Genomic DNA, 16,086 nt, shown 5'->3' on the forward strand with positions numbered 1-16,086 from the left:
CATATTTGTTCCACTGCATGAATTTATCCATGTCTGACACCATTTACGTGTCAGTCTCCCTTGTTGTAGAGGGCCTTACAAAGCTTTGCATGGTTCTTATACAGTTTGTGATCTGTTGCTTGATGTTGGCATAGCATTACTATCTCTGCCTAATGACAACAGTCAGGTTATGATTTTATTAACGCTTTTAATCTGAGGATGTCTTTTTCATATTGTATATGCAACCCCAAATTATTTCATTCACCTAAAGTGAGACTGTTCCAACTAGAGGGATTAAGTGTAGTTTTCATGAATCCCTTAGGTACTTCAGCGTTTTGCCAAAGTGAGGAAAAGTGTTTGGAGATGGTAAACATTTATAAAATTCATAGTGAAGAGGTTAAGCCAACAGCTGATTTTTCTTCTGGCTGTTCTTCTTTTCAGAGAAAGTAAGAATATTGTGTGTAATTATTGTATAATGCTGCACAATATGATCAAATGGAATTATTTCATTGTTCCTTATTAAGTAAATTACAGTGAGTAATTCTACAATAGTTCACTGGGGAATAATGTCTTTATATAATAATGTTGGAATTTGTGATAATGAAGGTTTTTCACAGGTTGATCAGAAACTTTGAGAACCAATAATTATTTTGACCTCACACATTTATGAAAGTAAACTCCTCATGACTTATCACTTAAGTTCTGTGGCAAAGAACTTTACTGATATCAGTTGCTGCTATAGTATTTAGTAGAGCAAAATTTCTCTGATTAAGGAAGAACCTGCATCTCGTATGTAACTCCTTGAAGTTTGGAAAATATTTCTCAACTGGGAAAAATACTGTATATCAAGCTTCAGCCAGGATAACTGTTGTCCACAGAGGATAATGGAGGTGCACAGCTAGAATATATGTGCTATGACAAGAGCTGCCACAAAAAATTCTTTTGAGCTTAGCACATACGTATTTTACCTGATACAACCGTGTAGCATTCACTACCTTGCAGCCACTCAAAAAACAGAAATATGGGATGGGTTGTGTCAGTTGTTGTTTTCTGTCAGAATTACACATTAACCTGGAATCCCATTGCTTTACCATTTTTTGCCTGTGTTATGTAATTCATTATTAAAAGGCAGTATTTTCTTTTTTTTACACTAACACCAGCTTGCTACATTAATTGGTTGCCTGGATTATGTTGTTTTCCAGTTAACTTGAATGAAGTATCAGTATGGGATTCACCATATTTTATTATTTAAAATCAGAATAAAGTTAGAAGCAGATTCAGCTTTGTATGTCAGATACTATATGTCTTGATATTATGTATTGTACTGACTGAAGAGTTTAGTAACTGGTGCAGGTATCAGTAGTGTTTGACATGGACTGAGTAGCTAGTGTTGTGCAAATAGAAGTGGGTGATAAAAGTCTTGTATCAGCCTGTGGCTAAATTAGCTAACTAGCGCTTCTGCTTTCTTTTTGGAGTCATCCTGATTATGTATTATATTGTGTTTTATTTTGCTTTTCTTATATTTTGCATTTTAGTATGTTATTTTTTTAAATTTTGTATTTACTGTTAAAAATTTTGCATTTAGTTGTACAGTTTTTTTTGCCTTTTATGCTGATTTTATTTTGGCCTGCCATTTGATGTTTTAAGCATAACTGTATTTAGATTATGATCTCAATGTATTTTGTATAGTTTTCAGTTTTGGTTCAGCTGTTACTTAACTTGTTTGTTGTTTTACTGACATTTGGCTTTTTTGTGGTGTGGTGGCTGGTGGTGGTGGTGGATGTTGGTTGATGTTGGTGGTGGGTCACTCAAACCATCAGCTCCCCCCTCTGGCCCTCCCCCACCATCCCCCCTCCTCTTCTCACTCCTCCTCTTCAGCCTCCTCGTGCTCCTCCTCCTCTGCCAGAAACACAGGAAACAGAAACAACACCCACAGCAACAGTTTGCAAAGGGCTCTCAGCAGAAACAAAATTCCAGTGCCATCTTCATCTCCCAGTGGTGCCGTGTCTTCCCCCCAGCCAGTCCCAGGAGCAGTGAAAAGACTTGAATCTGTGCCAGGTTCAGCTCCAGGACCTGGGTTTTTTCCAGGTTTAGGGTCCCTTCAGCGAAGTCACAGCTCTTTAGGCAGCAGGCAAGGAGTGCGAGGGTCATTGCCAGGGTTAGGTAGTGGGGTTCGAGGGATAGCAAGTAGGGGTTGGGTACCAGAGAGTGATAGAAATAGGGTGCAGAGAGCCGGCAGTGCACAGTGGGCAGCAGGGGGCACAGGGGCTGGGGTACAGAGGACAGGGAGCACTCAGTGGGCAGCAAGGCGGCAGCAGCGATGGTCGGGGGGCTCTGCCGTGCCCCACTCACCAGCCTCCGGGGCGGCGGTGTCATTCCAGAGGAAGGAAAGTGTGGGTCCGTCACTGTCGCGAGGCGTCACCACCCAGACTTCACCTCACCCCTCGCCTCGCCCTGCCCGCCGCTCCTCTGCCACACACCGCCATGCTGGTGCGATGGAGGGAGGTGGGGCGGGCTCAGGGAGTTGCCACCATCACCACCACCACCGCCACCACCATAGCCCGGCATGCTCACACCACCATAATGGGGATGCTGGTGGTGGTGGTGGTGGTGGTGGCAACAGGAGGGTACGCAGGAGCTCACAGTCCTCTCAGGGCTCATCACTCTCCTACACCAGACCCTACGCACAGGTCAGCCTTTGTTATTTTTGTTCTCTATTTATCTTTATATTTAGTTTTAGCTCCATTATTTTGTGTTTTCTGCTAATTTTTTGTTACAGTTCAGTTGTTTATTTATTTATTTATTTTATTATTATATCCAGTATTTTGCTTTCTCTTACTGAGATGTTATTCTTTGTTTTTAATATTTGACAGTATTTGCTTTTTAACCAACTAATAATTATTTTTCTAAATCAATCGTTGGTGCTTGAAGTACTTTTCTTTAATAGTTATGGTAAGATTGTTACTGGATTATTACTTTTGTAAGCATAACATTTTCACTTTCTTTTTCTTGATTTAACTTTTTATATGCTTTGTTTCTGTTGCAAACCCAGCCATGCAAAATGGATAGGAGAAACTAGAAAGCTTATGTAGCTGCAGATAGAAGCAGCCAGGTAGAGCGTAATCATTTGAGGCTGGTAAACACTAATGCATTGTGATGGAGACTGGTATTGTAGATGCTTTATTTATTAGGGCTGATAGAAGCTGTGACATAGCAGATTGCTGTTTAAGAAAATCTGCCAGTGAGCACTATTTAGCTTTCCTTAGTTTTATATGTGACAGATGTTGAAGACTAGATATTGAATAGCTATTATAAAAACGTGTTAAACTAGTGGCCCCTGGTCCGAAGGCAGTTTCTGTCCTTCCTCCTCCATATTACAGTTGGTATGGGTAATAAATTACAAGTATCGTTATTTAGGTTACTAGGATAATCAGGACTGAATGAAAGAAGCAGCTGAGTGCAATAGAATCTGTGTTTCATTGACCAAGGACATGTTGCTGAGCTCATTCCTTTCACAGTTTTATATTCTCAGCATAAATTACATAGTTGAGGGACTGAATGTGAGTAAATATGTATGTTAGAATTGTGTGCAAAACTAATTTAGTAGCATTATTAATTCCTACCTTGATTATACACTCTAAACCATGCATTCAGAGTTTCAGCACCACGGAATATAATGTAGGTAATGTAAAATTTCTCTAGTATATCATACTTCATCATGAAATATATTCAGTTATATTTCATTAATGTATCGTGTGAGAGTTGGTATGGCACGGTTTTGAAAATTTACTAGTCAGAACAGTGGGAATGTGATTGTTAAGGAGAATAGGCTGGCTGCATAGGGTGGATGAGATAAGAAATGCAAACTTGTGAATGATGAAGAGTATGGAGGTACAGAATTTTGGTTGAAGAGTAAAAGGGAGGGGGCTTAGATTGTATGGACATGCAAGAGAGAATGGATATGGATAAGATGGACAGTAGACAAGAAGATGGCAAGATATGGTATCAGACGCACATGGCAAGGGTTACACCCCTCCCTTTTTTTAATTAATGGAATAGCTTTGTTGCACAAGAGTTTGTGAAGCTCACATAAGATTATTAAAAAAGTACAGAGAATATGTTTGGATCGTTTACCTATAAGATGAAGATGAGAATTTTCAAGGGGGGAAGCCGAGAGCTTTGTGGGATTAGTTGATGCAACTTCCCATCAGAGTGAAGGGGTTAGCATTCCATATGTAGAAATTAGTTGGTAGAAAAAGAAGTAACCTTTGAGAATGCAGTCCAAAGATCAAGTTGGATGATTTTATTGAAAATTTGCATGATGAAAGGTGGCTTGGACTGGCAGGAAGGGGTGGAGTTGAGTGTTGATGAAGGAATTTCAAGATATTTTAGTCATAAACTGAGGATCAGACAACTGGCAATAGAAAGATAATTACATCTTCAGTATACTGTACATAGTTGTGACTGAGAGATGGACCCGAGAGTTTTAAAGATATGAGTCATGGATGAATTGATGTGGGATTCATTTCATTGGACAGTTTGTTGATAGATTTTGTGTGTATGCTCTGAGTTTCTGTTTTTGAATCTGTTCGCACCAAATTGTAAAAGTGGGAAAACGGGTTAGGATAGTACAGGTAATGATGATTATGGTGTGATTTGTATTATCATTCATGTCATTCTTTACATTCTGACATCACTCGTATGTTAGTAATTTAATAGTGCCCTCATAATGTGTCTTCATAGGTTGCTTTAGCCTTTCTTATTTATGTATCATATACTGCACTATCTTCTCATCATACCATGCTATCTTAAACTACCAGCCTACTGTATAGAGTACATATTTTCTCCCTCTCCCTGTCATCAAGATAATGCTTGATGAACTTAACTATTCATTCATAGTGATGTTGGCATGTGTACGGTCATGATGTTTTACTTTTATTTTGATACTAACCGCTTTGATGTTTAGTGTCTTGTTGTTACTGCACTGTGTTGTCTGGTCTGCCGGCATGTATAGAAAATTATGTACAAAAAAATATATATATATACAGGTATTGAACTGTACATGGTAAGTAAGCAGCATAAATAATGTTAAGAGAGTAAAATGATATAACCTATGGATTATTTAGGGAAATAGGTAATGACCACTCAAGTACTCACATAGTTTTTATTGAGGATTACTTGGTTGGTTCTCACTCTAATGTACTGTACTTGCAGGTATGATGATGATACTTTTATTAGTTAGTGTGGTACTGTACCAATGTACAGTATCATTGCCACAGAATCTTTATCTTTTACATTCATATACATGTATGTATTTGGTATCTTCCTAGCTACCAATAGCTATGTTTCGTTACTTTGTTAATTTTCAGAGAAAAGGTGTGTGTCAGTTGTTTATCCTCTGTGACATTACCATGGCAAAAAAAGAAAAGAAAAAAAAAAAAAGTAAAGATACCACAAATGCTCTCTCATTTCAATCACATTGTGGAGGGAAGGGAACATTTTCACTATCAAATGAAGGATAAGTGGTGTCACTTTGCCATAATGGTTCAGTCAGGAGTCTTAAAAACTTTCAGTGGATGTTCAAGAGTCACTGTGCAGTTGTATAGGTCATATTATAGTGTGTGTGTGTGTGTGTGTGTGTGCATGCGTGCGTGCGTGCGTGTGTGCGTGCGTGCGTGCGTGTGTATGTGCGTGCGTGTGTGTGTGTGTGTGCGTGCATGTGTGCGTGCGTGCGTGCATGCATGTGTGTGTGTACCTTGTTGTACTACAGAGGAATGTTTATCTAGTTGTAGTATACACCTTCCTTCTTGATTTGCCAGAACAGAAAAGTTCCCTTTATGTGACTGAGTGTGGAGTGAGGAATTTTTTGTGGGGAATATTGTACTGTATGCTTCCCATCATTCAGTGGTAAGCATGAAGTGAGGAATCATTTTTTTTCAAATACTGTACACTATTATTTGTGTAATTGCTTATTGGAGAAGAAGATGGTTTATTGGCCGTTCATTAGTCCTCTTTTGTTTCATAGTTTTTCATGAGAAATATAGTGATGATTACAGGTAGCATATTAGCTTCAAGTTTAAATAAACTGAATGCAAGTATTATTGAGATGTTTACCATCCTCAGGAATCTGGCCGGTCTAGTGACAGCTCAGTGTCTCAGAGTCGCACCTCGCTTGAAGGCTCCGGGTATCGATTGTTGGAGTCGCCTCGTGGTGTTGGACCTGGGGCATCAGGGCGAGCTGATGGGCGACGGGGAAGTTCTAGGGGAATGGACCGTCCCAGCAAGGAACGGGAGACAGCCATCTCCCCTGACTCTGTGTCCTCCCAGAGCTCCCCTACCCATCCACAAGCAGGACCTACCACACCCTCGGCCCACCGGCGTACCAGACCAGATGGTTCATCGCGACATAAGGGTGGTTATCAGGATCACCCACATTTACAAGTGGCTAAACAGCGCAGCTTTGATGCACCAAACTATCCTCGACGGGTTGAGACTGGGGTGGAACGAGGACGTGAGGTGGCATTGTGTCGTAGCTACAGCTTTATGGCACGTCCACGTCACCATCATCATCATGATGATGATGCCATGCACGAACGTTTTTTACCTGCAGCTGCTGCTGCTGCAGGAATGCGATCAGTAGAATCAACACCACAGCCTCGTAGGAGACAGAAAGGCCTAGAGGCACCTGATCCTCTGTCCGGCCATGGTGCCCTAAGCCAACGTCAACGATCAGACAGTTCCGGTCTGGAAAGCCTAGCCACACCCATGATGCATCGCAAGAACCGATCATTAGAAACAGGTCCTCCAAGGCTGAAGCTGGATGTACGGGGCAGTCCCAGTGCCCACACTCGCCTGGCTGTATCAGACTCCAGCCCTAGTCCTCCTAGCCCTCGCCATCACTTTCCACCTTTTAGTTTGGACTGGAATCGTGGGCCTGATAGTGGCACTTCCACTCTCACCGACCGTGATGCTCGTGGCCACTGTGGTCGAGGGTCGGCAGACAGTTCTCCTCACTCCCAAGTAGATTCTGGGTTAGTTTCTGGCACTACTGGGAGCAGAGGTTCTGTAGATAGCACCCCGCGCCGACCAGCCCCAGAACAAGAGGCAGGTACTGATATCTCGGGTCGTCCTTCCTCACTCAAGTCTGGCAGTGATGGTGGCGGTGGCGGTGGCGGCCGACGCTGCAGCCACCGCCGCCACCATCACTGCAACAAACACCGGGGTGCTACCACCACTGCCACCGCTGCTGCCACCACAGACAGTGACCGCAGTGACACACTCCAGAGTAGTAGCAGTTCTCAACACTTAGTCCATAATAACACACACAACCATAACTCCAGCTCAGGCAGCAGCACCACAGCTAAACATACCAGCCCAAGTAACACTAAGCACATCAGTCCCAGCAACATCAAGCATAGTCCAGCCAGTGCAAAACAAGCCAGCCCAAACAGCACAAAGCAGCCCAGTCCAAGCAACACTAAACAACCCAGCCCAAACAATACACAGCAGATAAATACAAGCAATGTAAAGCAAGTGACAAGTCCAGTTGTGGGCAAAGGGCAGGAAAAGAGCTCCCAGCACCAAGACCTGACACATCTCTACTCCAACTTGGACTATGTGTATGAACAACCTGTTTACCAGTACATCATGGAGCAAGCCAAACTACTCACAAGTTAGTACAGTCACACTTTCTGGTACAGTAGTATTGTATGACTTTCATTTTGTTTTTTTATACTTTATGTTTGGTCGGCTAAGGAAGTAATATTCTCATTTTCATTCACAAGCTGCTATTTTTTTTTTTTTTTTTTTTTTTTTTCACTTTAACTTGGCCTAAAATTGTTATCTATCCATCCTGAACGCTGAGTTGTATCAGTAAATTAACATAAGAATATAATGCTGGTCATGAAGAAGTGCAATGGATAGGATGAAGAACCATGGCAATGCCTGTTTATCTGCCACTGAACTACATGAGCTAGGTAAAAGAAATTGCAAGAGAGTAAAAATTTGAACCTGCTTAAAGTGAATGAACTACAGTTAATATCCATTGTACATCTGTTTTGTTTGTCTTCCTTTCACTGCCCATGTCCTCAGATTACCGAAAAGGCGACACCCTGTATGAAGATGGGGACTCCCTCCACAGTGACGACTCTGCGTCACACCACCACCATGACAGTGATGAGTTTGCAGATGATGAAGGCATGTCCAATGCTGATTCCTCTTCACAAGTGAGTGTCATTTTGTCATGCAGTTGTAGTGGGATGCTATAGTCAGCTTATTTTCACCTGACAGAACTAGGCCACTTCCACAACGTGAATGATAACCAGAAATTCAACTTTAGTTGTGAGGGAGGAATGAGTCTCCGTGGTTACTATCCATTCAGTCTACAACTGACCATCAGCTAAGCTGAGGAGGAGGAATCATCATTAGGTTAGAACAAATGGACTATAATGGTGTAATTCTAGAATATTGTTCACAGGTGCTTACACCTATGTTTCTTTGACCTGTTCACTATAACGATGGTGCTGGAAAGAGATATCTTGAGGTGGTGGCACCAGTATAACTGAGAAGTGGAACTGCCAAGCTTATAAGTATCCCTCATTTCTCATGCTATTCCCCTAAAGGAGGGTGGTGGACTGTGATGAGCAACTATAGCATATAGTCCACCAAATTCACATTTCCAATGAAGCTGAGGCTAAAACTATTACTGCTGTTGCTGCAGTGGCATTTTTCCTTTTTTTATTCAATTCATAGTCACCTGAGGATTTCATTCAGCTTTGGGGAAACTTCTTTTAGCGGAGGGGTTAGCGAAGGCTGTGTCAGACCTCCTCAGTTTAAAAAATCCAACCTAAGATGAATAAAATGATCAGGAAATGGTGAGAATAAAAAAAAAAATAATATCTTAGGGCTGAAGGGGTTAGTAAAGAAAAAAAAGTACTGTATAGTCTAGTCATGGCCAGTCTGAATCAGAGATCAGTACTAAAGCTGCTTTTTCTGTTATCTCCAGAAGTAAAGATCACAACTGGAATTATGAGTATAGCATATAATGCTAACAGTAACTAGCTGAACATCAGCAGTCTGACGATAGGTTTGAGACAGGTGATTATGCCAGCATAATGTAGTTGCTTTTGTTTGTTTAACATTATATCCAGTCAGAAGCAGATTTTCATTTATGAATCAGACTTTCCCATTATAATGGATATTGATGAAATTGCATAGATAGTACTGCATGCTTTAGAAGATTAACTGAAATGACAGGTACACAAATTGCACAGGTGAATTTTTGATACTTTATGTACAAAAAAAAAAAAAAAAAAAAATCACGAGTGTTTCTCAGCAACACTGTTGACTTTCCAGATGACTTCCTTTAAGATTGTATCATCATAGGAACACTTTTCCTTGTGTGTTGGTATAGAATGTGTGATTGTCCAGTGACTGCAAAACAAATTAATAAATTTTATACATACAGTATACATTAATGATGCATTTTTAGAGTAGTACCTGTACAGAGGATAAGCCTAATCAGTCAGTCAGAAATTTGCCTGCAACCCTTCAGTGGCCGTGGTTTCAACATGTCATCATACGACTGCACTCTGGTAAGATAATGATGTACAGTACTTTATGCATGACTGCAAGGCTCAAAACAGGGCTGCAGAATGAAGGATCACACCAGAGGGAGATCTGGAAGGAAGGTAGCAACAGTCATGTGGCCTGACATTGAAGACTTGAGGTTTCATCCTTTTCAGCAACTGCAAGAATCAGCACCTCATTGATATTATCAATTTTACCATGATATAAGATCACAATCTTGAGAATCATATTTCACTTTATGTTTAAGAACTTATACCACCTTCCAGCCATTACTTGCAAGGAAGATAATTTCATAATAAAACATTCCTGGTCTATTGTACCAGAAATGCATAGAAGTCCATGTTAGAACATTTTGGCTTCAGTATACAGTCAAGTCACCTATGGCGCGGACTTCTATGCCGCGGTTTTCAGTGACACACCAAGGTGCCAGAAACAAAAGAAATGAACCACGCGCATAAAATATCTATGGTGCGGGGGTGCAGCAAGGTTTGAAATGTGCCTCTTGCCTCGGAACCCCCAATCTTACCCCTTCCATTTTAGCACTATCGTCGGTGGAGTTTGGTACGTTCAGTATTTTATGCCCTTAAAGCCCTTTATTATTTATTGTTTAGTGTTTAATTTGTGTGTAATACATGCTTTGACTGATCGTTTGATTGTGTTCCTGTGTAAAGTGGAGGAAAATGGGGAAAATTGGGGTGAACAGAGGGACTTTGGGCAAACTTCCAAAACCAAACTCCATTTTTCCCACAGGTTTAGTTATTTGTATGGCACGGTTTTCTATGGTGCGGGCTTGGCCCAGAACCAATGAGCTGTGCCTTAGGTGACTTGACTGTACTGTATTTATGTTACATTCATCAGAGTGTAATAATACATAATCATTTTAACTAAAACTGGCAGTTACCTGTATTATCATTCCTAAAAATTAAACAAAAATGTTGAAATGACACATTTTCCCAGCTTGTATACCTGGCAGTGGTGTTGGCTCATTTTCTGCTGAACAGAGATAAACCAGCAGAATCCACTGAAAAATGTTGAGTTCTGTTGAGCCATAGAAAATATGGCTCAAGTTATCAGTAGTATATTTCAGGGTGCCAGATCATTAAGTAGGTGCAGAAGTTCCAGTTCATCACATGGAATGTAAATGAAGGGGTTATGGTTGCATTAGAATTGTTTTGAATTGGTTTCAAGGAGGTACATGGGTATTAGCAAGCGCTAGGATGCAGATGTTATCTATTTGCTTGTGGGTAATGATAACTTCCATTCCCATATGTGTCATTGTAAATACTGCACTGTAACATATGACATAATTATGTGACACTTGTGGGTATTTGTTCCAGGAATACCTAGCTGATGTGGATTACCTTGCTGATGATGAGTATGAGGTCTACCACAACTTCATCATCCCACAAACATGGAGATCCAAGGCTAAAGGTAAGTCAATAAGTATGTGTGAATGTTCTTTTCTGCCTACTTTATAAAATATTGTAGTAGAGGAGGTACATTTATAAGGTGTAACACTGACTCTCTTTACAAGGAGAGAGTAGTAAAGAAAGTAGATATGAAAAACATAACTTTGTTTATTGACAGAGCAAAGGACCTGGATGAAAGGTATCAAGATACAGTAATATGATCTTGTATTTCCTCATCTATGGAGACCCTTACCAGACATTTGATCTATCTATCTATTGCCAGATGCCTTAATCTCATATGGGGTGGCCACAAACAAATCGCCTCCATATCACCTGGTCCCCTGCCATCTTACTGCCCTGCTCCCACCTCACACACCCCTCTTTCATACACCTCTCCACTCCATCCCTTCCTCGGCCTCCCCCTCCCTCTCCCCCCCCCTCCACCTCGCTCACGTACACTCTGACGTTTGATGTAGTTTAATATTAATGAAATGCAGATGATATAGTGGAGCTGTAAATCTTTCATTCATTCATTCACTCGTTCATTCATTCATCATCTAATCCTGTGTTGCCCCATGAGGAGTTTCGGAGCCCGGGGCTAGACAAGTTGGTCCTCACATTTAAGATGAGAGTGACCAGCCTCACACATCCCTGAATGGCATTACCTGAGCAATGAACCCCAACTACCCCTTGGATATAAACCTGCAACAGCTCAATCCAACTGAAGTGCCATAATTACCCACTAAATCATGAGGCGCCATAATTTGGCTATGGTTACCACCCAGAATAGTAAATGGATTCCTGGTGTACAGGAAACCATTTTGCTGGTCACTCAGTGTAGAGTCACCCATAGACAGAAGGAAAAGGAAAGAACAAAGGAAAGAAAGACAGAAGAGGAAGGAAGGAAAGAAGAAAGGAAAGAGCAGTCATCCAAGAGCAGCACTACATTGAGTGAGTGGATGGTGAGTGTCTTCACCTACAAAAAAAAATAACAAACTTAAGTGAAGTACTGTGCTCTACTCTTATATCTGGTATACTGTAGAGCACATAAGCCAATCTTTTGTGCTGTACATCCAGATGAGATTAGGGCCACAACAAGAGCAACAATAACAACAATGTGTTACTATCTACAGATGATGAAGATTCAGCAGATGGAGGTGTCCCGAAGGCAGTGGCATCAGGGCATATAGGTCCAACACCAGCGCCACGCACCGCCACAGCCACACCGCCAACCACACTAGCACTCGATACACAACACACGTCACTCAGGAGAAAGAAAGACTCAGCCAACCACCAACCACTGTATTCACCCATTCTGGAAAAAGCAGAGGTAAGCAAGGTGGCAGAGGACCCATTTACTTTGTATTTATTTGTTATTTTGCTTTTGGGGGTGTGTTGAGAAGGAATGCAGTACCAGGAGACGTGACACTCGCACAGGTGAAGAGTGCCGTAAAGCAGCTGAAGAATGGAAAAGCAGCTGTGGTTGATGAGATGCATGCAGAGATGCTTAAGTGTAATGGAGAGAGTGGAGTGAAGTGCTTGTTGGAGATATGTAAGAAGACATGGATGAGTGAAATTGTGCCTGGAGAGTGGAAAAAGCCTGTGATTGTACCCCTGTACAATAATAAAGGTGAGCAAAGTGAGTGCAAGAATTATCTTGGCATAAGTTTATTGAGTGTGGTAGGGAAGATATACGGAAGAAATATTATAGAAAAAGGAAGAGAGAGATCATCAGTCTTAGTGAGTAATGAACAGGGTGGCTGTAGGAGTGGCAGAGGATGTGTGGATCAAACATTTGCAGTGAGACAAAAAAAGCAGAGAAGGCTTGTGAGAGAGACCATGATGTGTTTATGGCATTCATGGATCTGGAAAAAGTATATGACAGTGTGAACAGAGAAGGATTGTGGAAAGTTTTGCGCATGTACGGTGTAGATAATAAGATGCTAGGTTTCGTCAAGAGTTTTTATGATGGTAGTGAAGCATGTGTAAGAGTTAATGAACATCGAAGGGAATGGTTCACGATCAGTGTGGGTGTGCGACAAGGTTGTTCGATGTCCCCATGGTTGTTCAGTATATATATATATGGATGGGGTGATGAGAGAATTAAAAACACGAGCAATGGAGAGAGGGATGGCATTGGTAATGAATGGTAATGGATGGAATATCTCAAATTTGTTGTATGCTGATGATGCAGTACTGCTTGCAAGTACTGGCCAAGAACTTGGTAGGCTAGTGCAGAGTTTTTCTGATGTCTGTGAGCTTCATGCCTTGAGAGTAAATGTAGAAAAGAGTAAAGTGATGGTTATTGAGAAAGAAGGTGAATTCCAGTGTGATGTTACAGTGAATGGAGAAAGACTGGAATCGGTGAGAGCGTTCAAATACCTGCGTACAGTGATAGAAAAGAGAGGAAAATGTGCAAAAGAAGTTGAAAGTAGAGTGACACAAGGAAGAAAAGTAACTGGTGCAATGAAGGCCTTGATAAGAAACAGAGGCTTAAGTGTTGCAGCTGCACGAGGGTTACATGAAAGAGTGTTAGTGCCAACTTTAACATATGGATGTGAAACTATGTTGTGGCATGAAAATGAAAAGTCAAGAGTAAGAGCAGTGGAGATGGGACTGCTGAGGAATGTATGGTATGTGGAGTACAGAGGGTGGATAGGATACAAAATAATGTGATTCGTGAAAGATGTGGAATGAGGAAGTCGGTGGACACCAGAATCAAAGAGTGTACTGAGATGTTATGGTCATGTGGAGAGAATGGATAACAATAGAGCGGTGAAAAAGGTATATCTGAGTGAATATGGAGGAGGGAGGAGGCGAGGTAGGCCAAGGAGAAGGTGGAGAGGTATGGTGGATGAGTGTGTAAGGAACAGAGGTTTGGAAGTCAGTGAGGCTAGGGAACTGACAGGAGATTGAGCTGGCTGGATGAATGTTGTGAGGAGAAGTGCATGATCAGGGATTTGGCACCCCTTTTTAATGTTGCAGCGTCCGGATTGACTCAATCAGATACATTTATGTGAAGCTACAGAACGTGGTGAATGTTTTTGGCATATCCGATAGAGCCAGGATCCCTGGGGCTTGAATGATGAGTGAATGGAAGCGTGGCCCATTGGACTGGGCAAATTTGGGCTGTCTGGACATTGCTACTCCTTGCCCTGCCCTAGGGTGGGAAAGGAGGTCCGGATGATGATGATATTGTTTTTACATTCATAGTATTGGATTTCCTTTTCTGAAGCCTGTTTCCCCCTGACAACGTGGGAACATCTCACTTGAGATGAATAGAATAGTTTGGCACTAGCCAGAAAAGAATAAAAGGACTTACTGACACTGAGGAAATTAATCTTCCCCTCCCTTACATGTCCACACTCAGTTCATATTCATTCCTACATTGTTGCACCTCGTTCCAGTGCAAGCTTCTGTTTTCAGAGTACAGTAATTTTTCTTCCAGATTAATCACTTACTTGTTTCTTCTTTCGCACTGCTGCCTTTTTCATATACAGCATTTCCATTTCATAAATTATTCCCTCCATCTGTCATGAGAACTTCTCTTTTGCATCTACATTAATCATGTTATGTATTTTTTTTCAAGTGCTTTTAACTTCCACATCCCAGCAAACTGCCCTATTCTTACTGCTGGTAGTTTACACTGCTGCAGCACCATACACACACATCTACAACTTCTAACCAAACATGTATAGTATGCAGTCAACAATTTCCAAATTTCATTAATTTCCAGTTCATTGATCCTAGCTCCACCACTACCATTCATTTATGTTTATCTGTCATGGCTCTGTTTCTCAGCCATTTCAGCCTTTCACTCTGATTACTCATCTTACCCGATTTCCTCCAAGTTCCTGTCAATCTCACCTTGTTTACCAAAGTTGTATAGTCAGATAAATCTTCACTCCTTCCCCCTGCTGCTGTTGTGTCAACAGCAATTACCAGGTGCCCTTCTCTCTACATGCTTTTAAACAGTCAGGCCGCTATCAATATTCTGTTCAGAGTGTACATACAGTTTACCATGTACAGGACCCTCGTGTCCAAGACGATAAAATTGTTGCCTGAGGGCCCTGTCTAGGATGAAAAACGTCTTGGACCAACATAAGACCTTATGGAAAAAATTAATGTTGTCACAAAATCTTTGAAAAGTGCCCCTAAAAACATCAACCTTGACCAGTTTTGGCACCAAAACAAAGTTCCTCACCTTGAAAGTGTGTGTTTCTAAGCTTGTTACCTCCAGCATAGTAGCTCAGTTATTTCCAGCTTAGTAGCCTGAGGTACATGGCGGCGCTTCAAAGGGTTAGCAGATGATTTCCTAGGCATGGCTACATAAGGAGAGGCAATAACTTAGGAGCAAACGCTGAGTGCAACACGCAGAAAGTGTGTCCACGACGCTCTGGACTCTGGTGAGGGAGACAAAAGCAAGCCTCGCTTGCATATCAGGTGACCAGATGCCAACAATTTATTGGACAACATCACAACCACATCACTCTCCCAGGCATGGGAACCTTGTTGGACAGGGTGAGAAAGTCATAGCTGTATTCTCCTCGGATTTGGGCCGTTATGAACCGTATTGGACGTATGCAACTGTATTACACCAATATATTGGATTATTATTTATGGTCTCCATCTTGGATGTGAAACGTCTTGGACAAATCCATCTTGGACGCCAAGGCACTGTTCTTGTATATTCATCCCTGTGTCCAGAATGTGGATTGTTTACATTTTCTGAGTAAATGGAGCTGCAAGGGCTTGATGCTAGTGTGCAGTATGGATATTATGATGCATCTGCCCTGGGTGTAGGGGCTTGGGTCCACATGATGACAGGCATTTCACTTGGGGTCCTGTTAGTATATCCTTTCATATGCATGCATATGTTTGCACCCTGTTGTTTGTACTGATGACATACACAGACTCACACACATAAATATTGTCAGTACAACACTTCCACTCACATAAACATCACTTTTCCTGCAGACACTCATTCTCTGTTTGTACTTCACCAACATGGGAAGGGTTGATTCTGGCTATCACCCATCCTCTTAGGAGAAGGTCAGGTCCTGCAGTGGACTTACATGGATTGATATGGATATATACAGACAGAGGTGCT

The 16,086-nt window shown here is 41.5% G+C and overlaps 1 protein-coding gene across 1 annotated transcript in view; it reads left to right on the forward strand.

Annotated features, from left to right (window-relative positions):
- RhoGAP93B (MyTH4 and RhoGAP_KIAA1688 domain-containing protein RhoGAP93B) overlaps window positions 1-16,086 on the forward strand; it is a 174,831-nt gene that overhangs the window by 145,496 nt on the left and 13,249 nt on the right. Inside the window, exons 6-10 of the mRNA XM_080270806.1 lie at window positions 2,361-2,669; window positions 6,103-7,651; window positions 8,071-8,204; window positions 10,905-10,998; window positions 12,110-12,306. Coding sequence (XP_080126932.1) covers window positions 2,361-2,669; window positions 6,103-7,651; window positions 8,071-8,204; window positions 10,905-10,998; window positions 12,110-12,306 — 2,283 coding nt within the window. The remainder of the gene's footprint in view (window positions 1-2,360; window positions 2,670-6,102; window positions 7,652-8,070; window positions 8,205-10,904; window positions 10,999-12,109; window positions 12,307-16,086) is intronic.

This window comes from Coenobita brevimanus, chromosome 43, assembly GCF_032717465.1.
Source record: "Coenobita brevimanus isolate Jiangsu-jjx chromosome 43, ASM3271746v2, whole genome shotgun sequence".
Classification (NCBI taxonomy): domain Eukaryota; kingdom Metazoa; phylum Arthropoda; class Malacostraca; order Decapoda; family Coenobitidae; genus Coenobita; species Coenobita brevimanus.